This window comes from Nannobrachium achirus (genome assembly GCF_963921795.1).
Source record: "Nannobrachium achirus genome assembly, chromosome: 9".
NCBI classification, from domain to species: Eukaryota; Metazoa; Chordata; class Actinopteri; order Myctophiformes; family Myctophidae; genus Nannobrachium; species Nannobrachium achirus.
Window position 1 is genome coordinate 31,108,606 of NC_137818.1, and position 19,561 is coordinate 31,128,166.

The following is a 19,561-nucleotide window of genomic DNA, read 5'->3' on the forward strand; positions in this document are numbered from 1 at the left end:
GCAATATGCAATGTGGCCCTCTGGAGTGAAGGTGGAAATATAGTGGTCCTCGCCATCATCAAAGTTGCCCACCCCTGCCCTACAGTGACACCTCCGTGACCCAAATACATACACGCTCTTTTGTCTTGCGCTGGACACATGAAAATCAAGGTGCTGCCTCTTCCAAGAGAGACTGAATTATGTTATTAGTGGTTGTAAAGTGGCCGAACGTCACAGAGGGCCCAGCAGCGCCATCTGTCTGTGGTCGAAGGGGAGACTTGGGCCTCTGCTTGCCTTGTTGCCTTGTTTATCCTGTTCCGTTAATTACTATCACAAGTTAGAAATGAAAGGCACGCAGAGCATCTCCTCCCATGCCTGGGAGAAACAGAGGGAGGGAGAAACATATGCAGACAAAAGGATGAGTCTGAGAGAGAAAGAGAGAGAGAGAGAGAACGGCGTTAGAGTAAGAGGGAGAGAGAGAGAGAGGGAAAAAGAAAGGGGAGGGAGGGAGATGCAAGGCTTGAGCAAGGGAGAGACGGGGAGCGATAGAAAAAGACAGATGGAAGGTAGGAGAGGCGGAGAGCAAGAGGAAAAGAGAGACAGAGAGTGAAAGAAAAAGGATGGCAAGAGTAAAAGGAGAGGGAGAGCAAAACAAACCAGCCAAGCGCTGGTTCTGGAAGGGAAGGGCTTGAGGAGGTGACCTACATTGGCCTCTAGATGTCTTCAACAGGGGTCCGGACTGCGAGGCGTTGTGAGCTTGTAGATCGGCTATTTTTGGCAAAGAGGTTTGGTGTAGAGGGGGAAAAAGAGCACACCAAGTACAGAGTGAAAGGTCAAGTTTATATAAGTATTGACGGTTCAAGTGGTTAAATATCTGAAACACAAATTACATGAATCCAAAATACACTGATTGGGCTGTCAAATGATGGAACTACAGTATATGGAATCTATGAACAGGTTGTGGGGGTCCCTGCTTCATCTCTCTCTCAACTAAGGGGTCCTTGGCCTGAAAACGTTGGTAAAAAAAACCCATGGAGCATAGGGTGCCTGGTGGCTCCGCCTGCACAGACCTTATTGTCGCTGTCGGCCAGAAAGCTTGTTATGTCCAAAACTTATCAGGAAACAGGGGAAAAAATAACCAATGTAGTTGTTATATAGTCACAAGCCTTTGTTAATCCTTTTCATCGCTTCAATATTCATAAAAACCCACAGACCTACTTTCACTTTAAAAGAAGCTTTGTAAACTCGTAGAACGGCTATTTTTTGCTACTTTTGTGTGACACTGTAAAAAAAAGTAGGGCATTCATTTACGAAAAAACGAAAGAAACGAAAGAAAAGTTGAAATATTTAGGTACAAGGTTTGTGCCCGACAGCAACGATGTGCTCTTGGAGAGCCTGAGAACCCAGTTTTGATTCCGACCCCTCGTCTTGTCTTACTTCTCTCCTCTCACTCTGCCTGTGGTTTCCTGTTACTCTACACTGACCTTACATGAAGTGGCAAAATCTTGACATTTTGGTAATCTCTCTCTCTCTCTCTCTCTCTCTCTCTCTCTCTCTCTCTCTCTCTCTCTCTCTCTCTCTCGCTCTCTCTCGCTCTCTCTCTCCATCTCCATTTCCCTCATGCCCTGGCTGTTATAGCACATGGACAGGAAGGTGGAAGGCGCTAGACCGTGGCTAAATTAACGCTGCTCTCATTGATCTGTCCTCTGTGTGTGTGTCTTTGTCTTACCTTGACCCCCCTCCCCCCCGTTCCCCCCTCACCCATCTCCTCCGCAGCATCCTGTTTGCAGACATCGAGGGCTTCACCAGCCTGGCGTCCCAGTGTACGGCCCAGGAGCTGGTCATGACGCTGAACGAGCTGTTCGCTCGCTTCGACAAGCTGGCCTCGGTGAGCGCTAGAACAGTAGTGGTTCCCATAATCATTTTAGCTTTTGACCCCCCAAAAAGTAATTGCACAGGACCCAAACTAGTGAAAACAGCAGACCTACAAGCTCTCAACGCGTCGATTCGTGCCGCATTGAGAGCTTATAGATCGGCTATTTTCACTACTTCTTAAACATTTGTTTTCTAATTCATGGAATTTCTTGGATTTGTCTTCATTTCTTCATGAAATTACTGAAAGAAATCACTGCATTTTGTTTTTAATTCATGGTGGGGAAAAAAAGCTTTTTTGGGCAGGTTTTTTGAAAATGTTTTGAAATAATAATAATTAAAACTAAATATAGGAAACAAATAATAAAGGGACCCATACAATGGTGGCGCTAGAAGAGGGGCATGTGAGAAATCAGGGCTTTTGTGATTTGCCATCCAAGGAGTGTGTGTGCAAAGTTTGGCATCGATAGGGCCAACGGTGCCAGAGATAGAGTAGAGGCAAAAGTGTGACTATTCTGACCCATCCCTACTTTGAGCCACTGGTCTATGTACTGTACACCTGCACACGTTACCATGATCTACCTGTGGATACTTAGTTAAGTCAACTGGTATACTGTACACATTATACGGTTCTGTATAGTACAACATGCTGTATTATGTCATACACACGCATGGTGTGTATTTGGTAGAATTAGGGCCTGATATATAGTATTGTTTGTGTGTGTGTGTGTGTAGGAGAACCACTGCTTGCGTATTAAGATCCTGGGTGATTGTTACTACTGCGTGTCAGGACTGCCTGACCCACGGGCTGATCATGCCCACTGCTGTGTGGAGATGGGAGTAGACATGATTGAAGCCATCTCGTAAGTCATACACACACACACACACAGACAGACACGTGCGCACGCACACGCACACACACACACACACGCACGCACGCACGCACACACACACACACACACACACACACACACACACACACACACACACACACACACACACACACACACTGCCATAATCTTGATATTTTGATAATCTCTGTCACTCACTCACTCAGTCACTCACACACATGCTTGTGCTGTAGTGCAAAAACACAGACTCGATCATGCAACCATACACACCAGTGAATAGACAATGGACAACCCATTCAGGCCGGGAACACATTTTGCTGTTTGGGAGGGGCTTACAGTACATGTACAGTATGTAGCAACATATTTGTTTTGTAGGCTAATTTCTGATTTAGCCCTATTCTATAGGTTAGGCCTAAATGGGTTAAGAAGACAATAATGTACTTTTTATTTTATCTGTCTAAATACAGACACACACCCACGCACACACACACATACATATACTGTAAATATGCTTGCATGTGTGCTCTGCTCACATGCACACATACTGTACACACACTCTCAAAACAAGTGCACATGGATCTCACATACATACACTTAATCCACCAGCAGACAATGTAGGATTTCACGGTATGGTAATACAACACAGGACAAGCACGACAGGCATTACAACTGAAGGTCACACAGTGCTCTCTCTGTGTGTGTGTGTGTGTGTGTGTGTGTGTGTGTGTGTGTGTGTGTGTGTGTGTGTGTGTGTGTGTGTGTGTGTGTGTGTGTGTGTGTGTGTGTGTGTGTGTGTGTGTGTGTGTGTGTGTGTGTGTGTGTGTGTGTGTGTGTGTGTGTGTGTGTGTGTCTGTCTCTAATGTCTACAGGCTGGTGCGAGAGGTAATGGGGGTCAACGTTAACATGCGGGTGGGCATCCACAGCGGGCGCGTCCACTGCGGGGTGCTGGGCCTGCGCAAATGGCAGTTTGACGTCTGGTCCAACGACGTGACACTGGCCAATCACATGGAGGCAGGGGGGAAGGCAGGGTAAGCCCCTCCCATTCACGTTCTCCTACCTCCAGGGTCACGAAGCATTTAGCTTAGTATTGATTCCACTTCTTCTGGTAGGCTGTTGTCACTGATGTATCTATCTGAGTCTTCTTTGACCTTGTGTGTGTGTGTGTCTGTGTGTGTGTGTGTGTGTGTGTGTGTGTGTGTGTGTGCGTGTGCGTGTGTGTGTGTGTGCGCGCGTGCAGGCGTATCCACATCACTAAAGCCACGCTCCAGTATCTGAACGGAGACTACGATGTGGAGCCAGGCCATGGAGGGGACAGGAACTCCTACCTGAAGGAACACAACATTGAAACCTTTCTAGTACTCGGCTGTAGTCAGAAGAGGGTCAGTGTTCTGCACACACACAGGATTAGGGATGGGACGATACGCGATATTATCGTTTATCGTGATAAAAAAACACTCACGGGGGCGCCTGTTGGCCTAGTGGACCAGGCGCATACCATATAGGCATTGCCATTTCATCAATGCCTGTCGGCGTCGCCGGTTCGATTCCCGATCCGGGTGACCTTTGCCGTGTGTCACTCCCTGTCTCTCCCCTATTTCCTGTCAGTCTACTGTCCTATCCAATAAAGGCAAAAGCCCAAAAACAAATATTAAAAAAAAAACACTCACGATAATCGTATCGTGGAGATTTAAATTATCGTGATATCGTCCTCTGTCATGCACTGGGATCAATTCACCTTTTATTTGCTGAGCTGCATATCAGTCAAACCCTCTATAATTGGTAAAATGTACATAGAGTATATTATGTACTTGATACAGTCTTGTTTTCTTTTTCACTCTATCAAATGTCTTTGCCAAAGAATAGCCGATCTACAAGCTCACAACGCGTCGCAATGCCACGCGTTGTGAGCTTGTAGATCTCCTATATTTTGACAAATGTTCCGCCCCAGGATAATGGATTTTTGATTATCGCGATAATATCGCAAATCTTGATTTCTTTTGTCACAATAATCGTGATGTGACATTTTCATATCGTCCCATCCCTACACAGGATACATAATAACTAGAAATGACTACAGTTATTATGTATCAGGTCGCATTTGTGGTTTTCTTTAGCACAACAAAGAATAATAAATGACACCAAAATAAATGTTTTTTTTGGGGTTCAAAAATAATGCGTTATTTACAGCCCAAGCCCGGCCCGAAGCTCGTACCTTTTTATTTATTTAATTATTGCAGTTTACTATCAGAACCGTCAGAGCTTGACCGTATGGGCATAAAAGGGATTCTGTTAGGGATCTCCATATATGGGCATAAAGGGGATTGTATCCCAGATGATGCCCTGGTAGGAAAACCACACTAACAGAATCCATATATGGCCAAGACAGATGGCTTTATTAGGCATCTTACTGGTTATTATTATTTAATTACTTTCGAGCGTGCACGGCTGCGAACACACACCACATTTAAAAGTATGAAATTCTCCTCCAGCCACCGTTTGGAAAGATCTGTCCCCGCAACAGAATTCTACACACTTGGGATAACTTGGATGACTTGGGATTTTGCATTAGCTGGCAAACTGGCTTGGAAAGAAAATAAGGTGTTGATAATGTCGGCTTGCTGCACGGAATCGTCCCGTATTTGGAAACAAACTGATACGGGACGCACTTTGTGCCGTATTTTGAGGACGGGGAATCAATATGAATGACAGGGCGATTTATTTGAGAAATGATGTTGATTCTGCCGTCCCTCTCCTAGGCTCCTTCTATGAGAGTTAGTGCTTTTAGTATTGCCCATAGGCTCCTACACACCTCTTAAATTCTAACTAGCGCACATGCTGAGATACAGTATGATGCCCACAATGGTCTATCTATTCTAGGGTGAAATGCAGCGATCCCGTAACCTGGGGGGCCGCGTAACTGTGACGAGGACATTGATAGCCCTCGTCATTGGCTACAGCGCCAGCCAATGTGGAGAAAGTGACGGCCAGGAATTTTTGACCACGGGTCAGACAAGATGTAGACCAGGTCTGATGACCTGATGAAAATTGATTAACCACTTAAAGCTCTAGACTTAGTAAGCTGGACATGAGTTGTCTCTGCACATGGACCGCTTTTTTCTGTCTCCACCAAATCTCTTTACCAAAAATAGACGTTCTACAAGTTGTTATGTTCCCCCCAGAATATTGCTTTTGGGGTTCAGGAGACATGATTCCTCATATCGTCTTGTGGGCAGTGCCGTTTTTTTACAGATCTACAAGCTGCTATTTTTTGGCAAATGTTCTGCACTAGGATAATGGAAGTTGGGGACATTTTGATTAGGGCGATAATATTGTAAATCGTGATTTCTTTGGTCACAATAATCGTTAGGCCTGTGCAAAAAAATCGATTCACTATATTATCGTGATGTTAATGCTGGCGATTCAATTAATCGATTTTCAAAGTTCAGAATCGATTTTCCCGATTTTATTTATTTATATAAAAGAAAAAAAAAAAAACTTTTTTTTATGGCAAAATTAACCTGAAGGTGAATTTGATGAAATAACCACTTTCAGTCAGAGTAAGTACAGCTCCTAAAGGAACAGTTTTAGGTCATGAGGATGTCATGTTATGGCTAAAGCTAGCACAGTGCTGTAGTCCTGCAGCAAAGCGATTTTCTTTTATTTTTTATGACTGTTGTGTTCTGTGTTTTCTGGCATCTTGACCAGGAACATGTTGTTGTAATGTTGTACCACTAGTCTGGCACTTTGGCTGAAATAAATGTCAGAAAGATTGACTGACTTTATTTGGCTGCATTGATTTATGATTATGATTCAACTTTTAATGTTTTATATTGTTTAGAATTTTTTTTGAATGTTTCAATATAAAGATGTAATTTTGGGGGGAAAATCGCAATAATCGTGATTCAAATCGCAGGAAAACGCAATAATCGTGATATAATCGAATCGTCACCCTATGAATCGAAATCGAATCGAATCGGGAAAAAGTGAATCGTCACAGGTCTAATAATCGTGATATGAAATTTTCATATCGTCCCCTCCCTAGTGCGTTGTAGTTTGGTGCTTCTGAAATACAAGCCGATGCGTCAGACGCGTCCATTTCCTGTGTCATCTTGTGGGGCTGTAGACACTAGACAGTGTCCATTTCCTATGTCATCTCGTGGGGCTGTAGACACTGTCTAGAGTGTCCATTTCCCATGTCATCTTGTGGGGCTGTAGACACTAGAGTGTCCATTTCCCATGTCATCTTGTGGGGCTGTAGACACTAGAGTGTCCATTTCCCATGTCATCTTGTGGGGCTGTAGACACTAGAGTGTCCATTTCCCATGTCATCTTGTGGGGCTGTAGACACCAGAGTGTCCATTTCCCATGTCATCTCGTGGGGCTGTAGACACTAGAGTGTCCATTTCCCATGTCATCTCGTGGGGCTGTAGACACTAGAGTGTCCATTTCCCATGTCATCTCATGGGGCTGTATACACTAGACAGTGTCCATTTCCCATGTCATCTCGTGGGCTGTATACACTAGACAGTGTCCATTTCCCATGTCATCTCGTGGGGCTGTATACACTAGACAGTGTCCATTTTCCCATGTCATCTTGTGGGGCTGTATACACTAGACAGCGCCAGCAGGAGTGCCTGAAATGATATGTATTGATATGTAAAATAGCAGATCTGCAAGCTCACAGGCGCTGTTTAGCTACTTTTCAGTAGCTAAAGTATAAAATAATTAAGGCCCCTCCACCTTGGGCCCAGTCCCACTTTTCCCCCCTTGTGACGCCCCTGGCGCCACCTCTTGGCCCTCCCCATGCAGCCCACAACAAACCACACCCCCGTGGTGGGATAAGTACTCACATGTTTTACTTGAGTAAAAGTAAGTATATGTAGGAATACTCCATTACAAGTAAAAGGTCCGGAATTCAAAATGTACTTGAGTAAACGTATGAAAGTTTTGGCATCAAAATGTACTTAAAGTATTAAAAGTAAAAGTACTCATTATGCAGAATGTCCCATTTCAAGTTTTCAAATGTATGAAATCTTTAGAAATGTGCAGATGCGACACATTGTGAGCTTGTAGATTGGCTATTTTAAATGGTCGAAATGTATATAGGGTTGAAGTAGTTAATGAGTGTTTTGTAATTATAATCAAAATCTACAAAGTAACTAGGTACTAAAGTTTTCAAATAATTGTAGTGGAGTAAAAGTACAATATTTGCCTATGAGATGTAGAGGAGTAAAAGTACTGACAACTACAAATACCTCAAAATTGTACTTAACGTAAATGTACTTATTGCGACCGTAGGTCGCATTTACTACCAAAACCTCCACCGGCTGTCTGTGAGTGAGTGAGTGAGTGAGTGAGTGAGTGAGTCAGTGAGTCCGTCACACTTTTGCCCTGCTCATATCTCCACAACCGTTGCCCCCATCCATGCCAAATTTTGCACACACACTCCTTGACTGCCAAACTACAACCTCCAAGGACCCCCGGAGCCCCAGGGACCCCCAGTTCCCTGGGGGACCCCCAGATGTAAAAAATGACCAAATGTGCTCACACGTCACACGTCACACTTTTTCCCTGCTTATATCTCCGCACCCGTTGACCCGATCCATGCCAGATTTTACACACACACTCCTTGCCTGCCAAACTACAACCTCCAAGGACCCCCGGAGCCCCAGGGACCCCCAGGTCCCTGGGGGACCCCCAGATGTAAAAAATGACCAAATGTGCAAATAAGCCACCTACGGTCGCTTATCTCCCGATTAGGGAGTCTTACTGGTTAAGTTACTTTACACTTTATTTCAAAGATCAATTCGGGTGACTCCAAATGTTGGGGAATTTATTTGTATGTACTGTGTGTATGGGTCCCATTCCAGAAAGAAGAGAAAGCCATGATGGCGAAGATGCAGAGGCAACGCGCTAACTCTGTTGAGGGCCTGATGCCCCGCTGGGTTCCTGACAGATCCTTCTCCAGAAACAAGGATTCCAAAGTCTTCAGACAGATGGTGAGACACACGCTGGAAGCACTTAGCGCTCCGCACACCCAGCAGCATGCACTAACTTCTTAGCAGCTTTCAGTGTCCACAGGGTTTCATGCCCAGTGTAATCACGTATGAATCCGGAATTCAAAATTTGCTTGAGTAAAAGGTTTCAATTACTTAAAGTACCAAAACTAGAAACTACAAAACTCTGTCCCATTTCAAGTTTTCAAATGTATAAATTTCACATCACAACGCATTGTGAGTAGATTGGCTATTTTCAAATGGCCGAAATGTGGGTAATATATGTTTTGTAATAATAATGAAAATCTATGAAGTAACTTGTAACTAAAGTTTTCAAATAATCATAGTGGAGTAAAAGTACAATATTTGCCTCTGAGACGTAATGGAGTAGAAGTAAAAGTATTGAAATTTGGAAATACTCAAGTAAAAGAAATACCTCAAAATTGTACAGTACAGTACTTGAGTACATATACTTTACACCACTGCCTAAGTACTATCGTCTGTCTGTCTAGATCTATGTATCTATCTACTTTTTCTTTATCTCTCTCCAATATGCACATGTGAGTCTTGTCTATCTTTCTCTCGCTCCATCTGTCTCTCTATCTCATTTAATCTCTATCTGTTAACTGTCATTTCAGTTCATTTTCTATCATTTTCGTCCCTCTCATCTCTCCTCTCCTCACTCTCCTCTCATCTCTCCTCTCCTCACTCTCCGTCTCGGAGCGGCCCTAGGGATGAGGAGGGTGTAATTTGAAGCCTCCAAGCTTTAATTAAAACATCAGCCTAGCTCTCAGGGATTAGCTGTACAGATGACTGAGTCTCTGTATTTTTTTTTTGTTTCACTGCGGTTTCACTCTAGCCATGTGACAAGTCTTTCTCTCTCCTACAATGTCTCTCTTTCTTGGTCACATTCTCTCTGACTCACGCGTTGTTCCTCTCTCTCTCTCTCTCTCTCTCTCTCTCTCTCTCTCTCTCTCTCTCTCTCTCTCTCTCTTGCACTCTCACTCTCTCTGTCTCTCTCTCTCTCCCCCAGGGCGTTGATGAAGCATCCAGTAAATATAAGTAAGTGTTTAGAGTCCACTGTTGATATTTTTGTTGCTGACTATATAAGACACAAATCAGTGGGCCAATATCTCTCTCCACTCTGTAAGTCAGTTGTCTCGCGTAGCAAGACTACTATTCCACAATCTCCAATGCTATATGGAGTCTAGAGCTACACCCCTTGAAAGCTGATTCCTGACGCTGTCATCTGTTTGTCATTTCCTTTCATGAAAATGAATCTAAAAATATAAAGCTATTTATGCTTCGACTAATTTGATTTACGCGTAGTCCCGCTAAGACGAAACGGAAGCGAGGAGGAGGCTTCCGCTTTATTCCCGGACATCCGCTTTATTCCCGGATTGTTTTCAGCGCTTCCAAATTACCGTGTGGCGGAAGCTTTCGAAAATTGTGGGAGACAACAACAGTCTGGCTCAAGAGACTAGTGGGCCAGTCAGCTGTCTACTGGCCCACAGCTGTCTACTGGCCCACATGCAGACCAGCCCACCAGGAATTCTCCCTGTACTCCTGAGGGTCAGTCCACCCCTGGCTGTCTCCAGGTGGCGGAGACATGCTGGAGCTGGGAAGCTGTGGCCTCCTCGTTGTTAGCTCTCTGACTCATCCGGTCCTTCACAGAACCGGCCAGCTCCCACACATACACACAGGCACACAGACACACACAGCCCTCCCAACCATGGGTTGTTTCAGCTGCTCCTGTCTGGCAAGCGGTTCTGCAGTATGGAGGCCTGGACTAACAGGCTCTGGGACAGCTTTTTTCCACCAGGCAACCAGGCTAATGAACAAAAGGCACTAATTATAAAATACTGTTGCCTGTCTAGCTGTTTTTTTGTGGTAGGACATGCACACTTAACAAAGGCATCTCATTGAGCTATTGTATTATTTATTATTTACCATTAGTGTTGTTTTATTGCTATTTTTATCTCCGCCAGGACGAAGTCCAGGGACAGATTATGTTTGCGCCCCTGGGTGTCCCTGTCTGTCTGTTATGTGTGTATGAACGCATCATCCCATCAACCCCAAATTTGAATCACATATTGAGGGATAACACTGAGCCAAAAGTGATTCCACTTTGCAAATGTTTTAGCAGCAACATGGCTTTTTTTTTTTTTTTACACATAATTCTCATGACTCGGGAGTCATGTGACGAGTGTCAATCTTATTTTTCATATTTTATACCATTTGCCTGTAATTGACTTCCAGAATTAGTAGGAGGGTCCTATATCATGAATACAGCATTTGATCAACCTCGATTGGGATCCCATGTTGAGGGCATTCTATATAGTGCATATACAAAATCGTTGAATATATGTATTCTTTTAAGCGAACATTTATAACTAAAATTTTGCTTTGGAGGGCTCCCTGGAACTAAATAATTTGAGATGTGGGTCCGTGGCCAAATACGTATATATAATTTTGAGGGTCCTTCACATTGAAGGATTTGAAATATTCAAAGACTTGCACACATTTTCAAGATTAAAAAGAAATAGCAGATCCACAAGCTCGCAGTGCGGCACAGAATAGTTAAAGCACCCAGGGCCCAGAATTTGGTGCGACACCCCTGAATACATTTCTTGCGTCTTGAACACACACACACACACACACACACACACACACTGGGGCGGCATAGCTCAGGGGTAGAGAAATCGTTATTAGAGCACGAAGGGTTCCCAGTTCGAATCCGGGCTCCCCCTGAGTTAATGTCGAAGGGTCCTTGAGCAAGACTCTGAACCCCTAATTGCTCCCGTTGAGTAGGTTGGTGCCTTGCATGGTTTCCTCCTCCACCGGTGTATGAATGTGTGTGTGAATGGGTTAATGTAATGCACAATCTATGTAAAGCGCCTTGGATAAAAGCGCTATATAAATGCACCATTTACCATTTACCACACACACACACACACACACACACACACACACACACACACAGAGTGACCTGTTGTTCCGTCTACTCTGTAATAGCCGCTGTACTCAGGAGGCTCTGAACCCAGAGGATGAGGTGGACGAGTTTCTGGGCCGTGCCATCGATGCTCGGAGCATCGACCAGCTGAGGAAGGACCACGTCAAGAAGTTCTTCCTCACCTTCCAGACCCCCGAGCTCGAGAAAAAGGTACGAAGAATTTGGGTGAAAGTTGAGGGGAATTCCTCCAAACCCCATTAACCCATTTAGAACGGGTACACATCATTGTGTATCATTATTTTATGCTTTAACTATTGAAAAATAGCAGATATACAAGCTCACAGCGCGGCACCGAGTGCCACGCTGCGAGCTTGTAGATCTGCTATTTTTGAAAAATCGTGAAAATTAGAATTTTGACCCGATTCTATAAGTGTCTTTTGAATCCTTCTAAGGTTTTTTGAAAAACCCATGTTTCTATGTCAGCAATCTGGCTAGCCACCGTCAAAGAAAAGGTCCTTTTCACTTAAATGGAGCTCAGTTAGTCTGTTCTTGAGAGACTACTATGTCAGTGGTTCTCAAACTTTTTCACGTGAAGGACCCCCAAAATTATATTTATTTGTCAACAGACCCCCATCTCAAAATATTTAGTTCCAGGGACCACCCAGAAGCAAAATTTGAGTTACAAACGTTCGCTTTGAAAATACATATATTCAAAGATTTGTACACAAAAATAGCAGATCTACAAGCTCGCAGCTGCTGTGAGCTTGTATATCTGCTATTTTTCACTGGTTAAAGCATTCAATAATTCTAGGCCTAAATGGGTTCATCTATATGACAATGACCGGTGCGTTGCACTAAAATGGCGTACATTATGGCCTGTCCCATGTTCTGTTTCTCAGTACTCCAAAAAGGTGGATGATCGTTTCGGCGGCTATGTGGCCTGTGCACTCCTTGTCTTCTGCTTCATCGGCTTCATTCAGATAATCATCTTCCCGCAGTGAGTCATTTGGTCCAATCTAACACCAGATTAGATAATCATGGCAAGCCTTTCCTAAAGGAGGAAATTACTTTTTGTTATATTTTCGTGATTTTAATTCCACAAACGGGAAGTACAATCCTGTTTTTGTTTACAACAGTTGTACAGCCTACTGATAACCCCGATTGTTCTCTTCCACAGCACGCCGCTCATGCTGGGTATCTTTGTCACAATCTTCGTCATCCTCATCAACATTCTCTTCATCTGTGCCATTTACTCCTGCATTAAAGTAAGGAGCCTTTCCTGTTCACACAATCTCCTCTGGAGTTATACTACACATAATAATGCATAATACACCTGTAACTTTTGCATGTGTACAGTTGTGCAAGCTAAGGTCTGTGTCAGTAATATTACTGCTAATATTACTTTTTTCCCATCTACACTCCAGATCTTCCCAGCTTTCTTGCAGACGGCTACCAAGAAGATTGTCCAGTCTCACACCAACAGCACGATTGTGGGAGTCCTCACCATCCTCCTCCTCTTCATCTCTGCCTTTGTCAACATGGTAGGGGTCTCCTAATTTTATTTGCTCACATGATAGTGTCGCTTACTGAAAATAACTTTCAAGAGAACAACGTGAAGAGATGGGGAAGAGAAACAGAGGGAAGTCAAGGTAGGGAGGAGGGATGACATGTGGTACTGTACACCAGTGGTTTCAAACTGGAGTCCGTGGACCCCCGGGGGCCCTTTTGGAGGTTCCAGGGGGTCACCAGCAAAATATAGCATTAAAATCAATTTAGCCACTTTAACCCATAGGCTATACATCTGCAAAGCGTTGCATTGTAACATGTTGTGAGCTTGTAGATCGGCTATTTTCATAAAATGTTGAAAAGTATAAAGTATATTACATTTTGGAATAAAACGTGTTTTGGGGTACCGGGGTAGCGAGTGCCGCGCTATGAGCTTGTAGATCTGCTAATTTTGAAAAATCATGATTTTTTTGCATGTCTTTGAATATACCTTTTTAAAACTGAACATTTGTAACTCAAATATTTGCTTCTGGGGGGTCCCTGATACAATATTTTGAGAAGGGGGGTCCATGTCCAAGAAATACTTCAGTGTTGGGCAGGAATTTCATGGAGACCATGAAGGCCATGGCCACCGTTGCCCCTCAGTTTGGCCTTGTGCCCCTCAAACCAATGACATGACCTGAGGCCACAGTGGCCTTAATGCCCCAGCTGACTGTACCACTTTATCCTCTGTCTTTTTCTTGTCAATATGTAGACAGTAGACACTGTCTACATATTGTTTACAAGCAAAACATTTTTTTGAAATCTTAACTCCAGTCCAGTGACTTTGATTGGTGCAGGCCTGAGCATGGATCAGATTGTAAATGCCATAATTTATCTATTTCACTGCAGATTATGTTATCATCACTAACCCTTAATTCAAATAATTCTTTCAATGGACTAAAATCTTGTTTTATTTGATGGCCTTCTTGCCCTGGCGTTTGGCCTTTGTGCCCTAAAAAAATGACAAAATGTTTACGCTATGACACAGTTTGTGTTCTCGCCTTTGATGGAATTGGAACTGCCCAAATCTTTTTTTTCTCTCCAAATGTAGGCTAGCAGACTTTAGTGCTGTTATCATAACATGTGTGACCAATTGCTGTAGATTACTGTAGATTCACACCTGATAAAATAAATGTTCTATGGCTGACTGTTCCTGACTTGTGGTTAAAGCTTAAATGGCTGGATCCTGTAAATCTTTCTTCTCCTGCCACTCCCATTTTGGCCTATATAGTAACTTTTGAATTGTACACAAAAAAAATTGTTTGTTTGTTGAATCTGTCCATTAAGTTACATCCATTTATGACTTAATCAATAAAATAAAAAGGCTTCATGTGTTCCAGTACATTTGTTTTTACAGTATGATACAAGTCACACAACTGATCCTAAACTGTAGGTTGCCAAAATGTGGATCATTACTGTACCAAAACTGATATACATTGATATTTGAAATATATATATTTTTAGATATTGACCAGTGAACTCATGTCATGGCTCAGCACATTAACAGTTAACAGCCGTTGGGCCAATCATAATAAAACATGCAGGATTGGTACGACTACAATGGTACCTGAAAGATAGCTTGTGTATTATTCAAATCAACCACTAGGGAGCACTAGAAATGCAAAGAAATTATATAATTACATATAGTTTGTGGACCCAGTTTGAATCTGACCCTCTATTGTCTCGCATGTATCTCTCTCTCTGCCCGTGGTTCCTGTTTATTTATACTGACCTAATGAAAGCTTAAAGCTTAAAACAAAAACATGTAAATTGAACAATTCACAGGATATGTTTCACAGTTGAATGAGTGGATGTTGACGTGTGTACAATTATTTTGAAATCGTCCAATAGTGGGAGCCTGTGAACGGGTCTGGTGTAAATTTGGCCGTAACATTACAAAACTATATTTATTTAGTTAAGTTGTCACCAAACTGTTGACAGGAAGGGATGATGACATTGCTGAAGAAAGGGCACGGCCTGGCAGTGTGGCCCAAGCCTGGCCGTGAATGAATGAGCATCTGTCAGGTCCATACTGGTGTGGGAAACCGTTTCGCCTCGCAGCTTTCAGCTTCTAACAGTCTGTGTTTCAAATACTCCTGAATCTTTTCCCGTTATAATTCTGGAGCGCCCCTTTCTAGTTAGCTATTTTGGATGTTGCTCAAACCCATATTGCTTTTATACTTGTCTTGTATAATGGGAAGTTACAATAAAGATCTTGAGGCTTGAACACACACACATTTTTGTTCTTTTCCCTCCTTTTCCTGACAGTTTACCTGTAACACAGACAGCCTCCTGGACTGTGCATCGGGAGATCCTGATGTCCCGGTAACCATATGCCTGCTGCACAACCTGACCAAGACAGCAGAGGACGGCTTGACACTCTGTCCCAGCCGGGCCAACCCCTGCCATTTCCCTGAGGTCAGCCCTACGTGTGTGTGTGTGTGTGTGTGTGTGTGTGTGTGTGTGTGTGTGTGTGTGTGTGTGTGTGTGTGTGTGTGTGTGTGTGTGTGTGTGTGTGTGTGTGTGTGTGTGTGTGTGTGTGTGTGTGTGTGTGTGTGTGTGTGTGTGTGTGTGTGTGCGCACTCACAACATTCCCCTGCCGAGTGCCTACATGTTTTACTTGCTTACAGGAACACGTTTTGGTCCTGTGCAATGTGTACATTGGCGCTGTATAGCAGTGGTTCTCAACCTGTGGGTCGGGACGCCCAGGGGGGTCCCCAAATTATTTGGGGGATTAACTTAATGTGCAAAATAGTGAAAATAGCTGATCTACATGCTCACAACGCCTTGTGTTGCCGGACTTTTTGAGCATGTTGATCGGCTATTTTCACAATAGAACCGTGTTATACAAAATGTAATGCCTCAACTCTTAGTGCTCGTCAGGGTGGGGGGGGGGGGGGGGTCGCCAGTTAAAATATGATTATTTTGGGGGTTGCGGCCTGAAAAGGTTGAGAACCACTGCTGTATATAGCGTGTACTGTAGCTTACCATACCTAACATTATTCCAGTCACTGAGTCCATCTCAATGAAAAATTGAAAACTGAAGATATTTGAAAATAAGCACTTGACTGGGGTCCCCCAAGACTCGAGTCTAGCCTATATGAGGACGCCAGGTTTCAAGTGCTTAACACCATTCAGAACGGGTACACATATTGTGTATCATTATTTTATGCTTTAACTAATGAAAAATAGCAGATATACAAGCTCACAGCACGGCACTGAGTGCCACGCTGCGAGCTTGTAGATCTGCTATTTTTGAAAAAATCATGAAAATTTGAATTTTGACCAGATTCTATAAGTGTCTTTTGAATCCTTCTAAGATTTTTTGAAAAACCCATGTTTCTATGTCAGCAATCTGGCCAGCCATCGTCAAAGAAAAGGTCCTTTTCACTTAACTGGAGCTCAGTTAGTCTGTTCTTGAGAGACTACAATGTCAGTGGTTCTCAAACCTTTTCATGTGAAGGACCCCCAAAATGATATCTATTTGGCCACGGACACCCATCTCAAAATATCTACTTCCAGGGACCACCCAGAAGCAAAATTTGAGTTACAAACGTTCGCTTTGAAAATACATATATTCAAAGATTTGCACACATTTTCACGACCTTTTCAAAAATAGCAGATCTACAAGCTCGCAGCGCGGCACCGTTTGTATATCTGCTATTTTTCACTGGTTAAAGCATTCAATAATTCTAGGCCTAAATGGGTTGTTAACACCTCTCCTCTCCTCTCCTCTTCACCTCTGCAGTATTTCAGCTACAGTGTACTGCTGACCCTGCTGGCCTGTTCAGTGTTCCTCCATATCAGCAGCATAGGGAAGCTGGCGCTCATGCTGCTCATCCAGCTCGTCTTCCTCCTGCTGGTGGAGTGGCCTCTAGTGACTCTGTTTGACAACGCCGACCTGCTGGTCACAGCCAACAGCCTGTACGTGACCTGCTTGGTTGGCACGCACGCACGCACACACACACACACACACACACACACACACACACACACACACACACACACACACACACACACACACACACACACACACACACACACATAGACATACAGTAGTTTAGTTAGTACCGGCTTCATTGGGAATCGTGAAAAAAAAAGAGAAAAGTTGTATTGTTTAATTGATTTTAATTTATTAGTGAATTAATTTTCCCCACTTAAAAATGAAACTTTTCAGCCCAGTAATGCATTGCAATGCCCCCAAAATAATGGAAATTCACTTCCCAAAACTCAAATATGATTTGAAACCACACTTGCAATTTCACAAATTGCACATTTTCTAGTTTAGTTCATTAGCGTATCAAGGAAACCAAATACTGTGCTAGGAAAGGAAGAAGCCGACAGGCTTATTTGGAATCCTTTCCTTAATGGAAGCGGTCATTAAGCAGATTAAAAGTTAACAATACAAAATAATAGAAACACATACATACAACACAATACATTTGACTGTCACGTTCACCTGGTTCACTTTTCACTTCAAATGCACTTGATCTATTATTCAAATCAATCATTAGATCCTCCCGTATTGAATATGTCATTCTGTTTTCTTTCCTCAGATTTAATGATTTCAATTTCAATGATACCGAACAATGGTAAGTTGTGTTGCGCGTGCATTGTGATTTATATTATTATTATTATTTATTTTTTTAAGATTTGTTTTTTGGGCTTTTATGCCTTTATTGATAGGACAGTAGACTGACAGGAAATGGGGGGAGAGATGGGGAGTGACACACGGATCGGGAATCGAACCGGCAACGCCGCCAGGCATCCATGCCTATGTGGCAATGCCGAAGTGGTATGCGCCTGGACCAGTAGGCCAGCAGGCGCCCCGTGATTTATATTATTTATTTTCCTGTTCAATTCCTGTTCAATTTGGGCATTTTAGCAGCCGCTCTTATCCAGGGCGACTTGCAAGTCCGAGACGATCAGTGAACGTGGAGCCCAATGCAGACACGGACAATGGAATGAAGTAATATAAAGGGGTTTATTTTGGGGCTGAAGGGGAATGAGAGCGGCAGGCAGGGCAGAGGGTAGACAGGAGACAGGAAGGCTGAGCTAAGCTGAGCTGAGCTTGGATGGCAGGGCTGAGCGGAGCATGACTGGCTCAGGATACGCTTGAGGGTCTGGCAGCTGAGGTGAGGTGAGCAGACAGGCAGGGAGAAGAGGGAATAGTGATCCTGGAGGCCATAATGAAACATGGTATGTACAAGTAAGAAACCATGAAGAATGACTCTGTACAGGCACATAGACACATAGACATCAAAGGGGGCTTATTAAGCCCCAGCCCTTTTACCTGTCTGTAAAAAGTGCCCTCTCCAGACCATGAATGCAGTTTTTACTATGGAGGAAGAAATGCAAATGCCCCCCTTTCCATGCCATACCTGAAGGCAGCATTCAAGAGAATTGCCTTGTGCGACACGTCGTGAGCTTGGAGGTCGGCTATTTTTGATATTTTCACCAAAAGGCCCTTTTAGAAATTTCAGCCCCTGCCTCTCTAACATTCTCTGCACGTCCCTGACTTGCATACACAATTATGGACTGGCCGATAGCAATGATCTAGCAATATCGTATAGTTGTATAGTCGATGGAAGGCAGATGTGCAGCGGCCGTGCCGAGGCCGGAGAATGGCTGTGTAACTCCCAAGTTTCAAACCCCTGTGTCTCATGTGGGAAACCAAACATCTACTGCTATTTAGATGTAAGTGAAAATCCCCCCCTTGGCCTGGGGGTTAATAGAGGCTGTTGGGGTTGAGCTTCTCATTCACCCCACTTTGACACCCCCCACCTCACCACCACCAACAGGAAACCCAATCCGGTTCACGGCACGATGTTACACCTGAGATTCGACCCTGGGTCTCCCACATGGGAAACCACAGAGCCTTCTATACCAAGAAGGAAGCGCGCGCACACACACGCACGCACGCACGCACGCACGCACGCACGCACGCACGCACGCACGCACGCACACACACACACACACTCACTCACTCACTCACTCACTCACTCACTCACTCACTCACTCACTCACTCACTCACTCACTCACTCACTCACTCACGCACACGCACACACAAACATACATATGGGGGGGAAATCGAGACGCAGGGGAAGAACTACTGTCACGGCAGGACTGTGACATTTCTGCAAAAGCCTAAATCTAATGATGATCCCTATATGGTCTTTAGACAGTGATCATTTCTCATGTCTGTTTGTTTTCCAGGCCCAACGAGGCTAACGAAACAGCACATCAGTGGTAAGCGGCTGTCACTCGATCTCTGGGCGTTAATACTGTATCTTCATGCATTTTCTATAACATTTCCCCTGCAAGAGGTTGATATCCGTACCTCCATGTTTCCCTCCTCCAA

The 19,561-nt window shown here is 43.8% G+C and overlaps 1 protein-coding gene across 3 annotated transcripts in view; it reads left to right on the plus strand.

The window, feature by feature from the left end:
* The window catches only part of adcy6b (adenylate cyclase 6b), a 69,963-nt gene that overhangs the window by 38,112 nt on the left and 12,290 nt on the right, over positions 1-19,561 (plus strand). For all 3 annotated transcript variants that reach the window (XR_013962374.1, XM_080734099.1, XM_080734100.1), the window contains exons 6-19: positions 1,756-1,867; positions 2,587-2,714; positions 3,572-3,730; positions 3,940-4,081; positions 8,573-8,701; positions 9,732-9,760; positions 11,714-11,861; positions 12,551-12,648; positions 12,829-12,916; positions 13,076-13,192; positions 15,468-15,617; positions 16,948-17,123; positions 17,756-17,791; positions 19,417-19,449. Coding sequence is in view for 2 of the 3 variants with exons in the window: in XM_080734099.1 (XP_080590225.1) it covers positions 1,756-1,867; positions 2,587-2,714; positions 3,572-3,730; positions 3,940-4,081; positions 8,573-8,701; positions 9,732-9,760; positions 11,714-11,861; positions 12,551-12,648; positions 12,829-12,916; positions 13,076-13,192; positions 15,468-15,617; positions 16,948-17,123; positions 17,756-17,791; positions 19,417-19,449 (1,545 nt within the window). In the remaining variant the exon portion in view is untranslated. The remainder of the gene's footprint in view (positions 1-1,755; positions 1,868-2,586; positions 2,715-3,571; positions 3,731-3,939; positions 4,082-8,572; positions 8,702-9,731; positions 9,761-11,713; positions 11,862-12,550; positions 12,649-12,828; positions 12,917-13,075; positions 13,193-15,467; positions 15,618-16,947; positions 17,124-17,755; positions 17,792-19,416; positions 19,450-19,561) is intronic.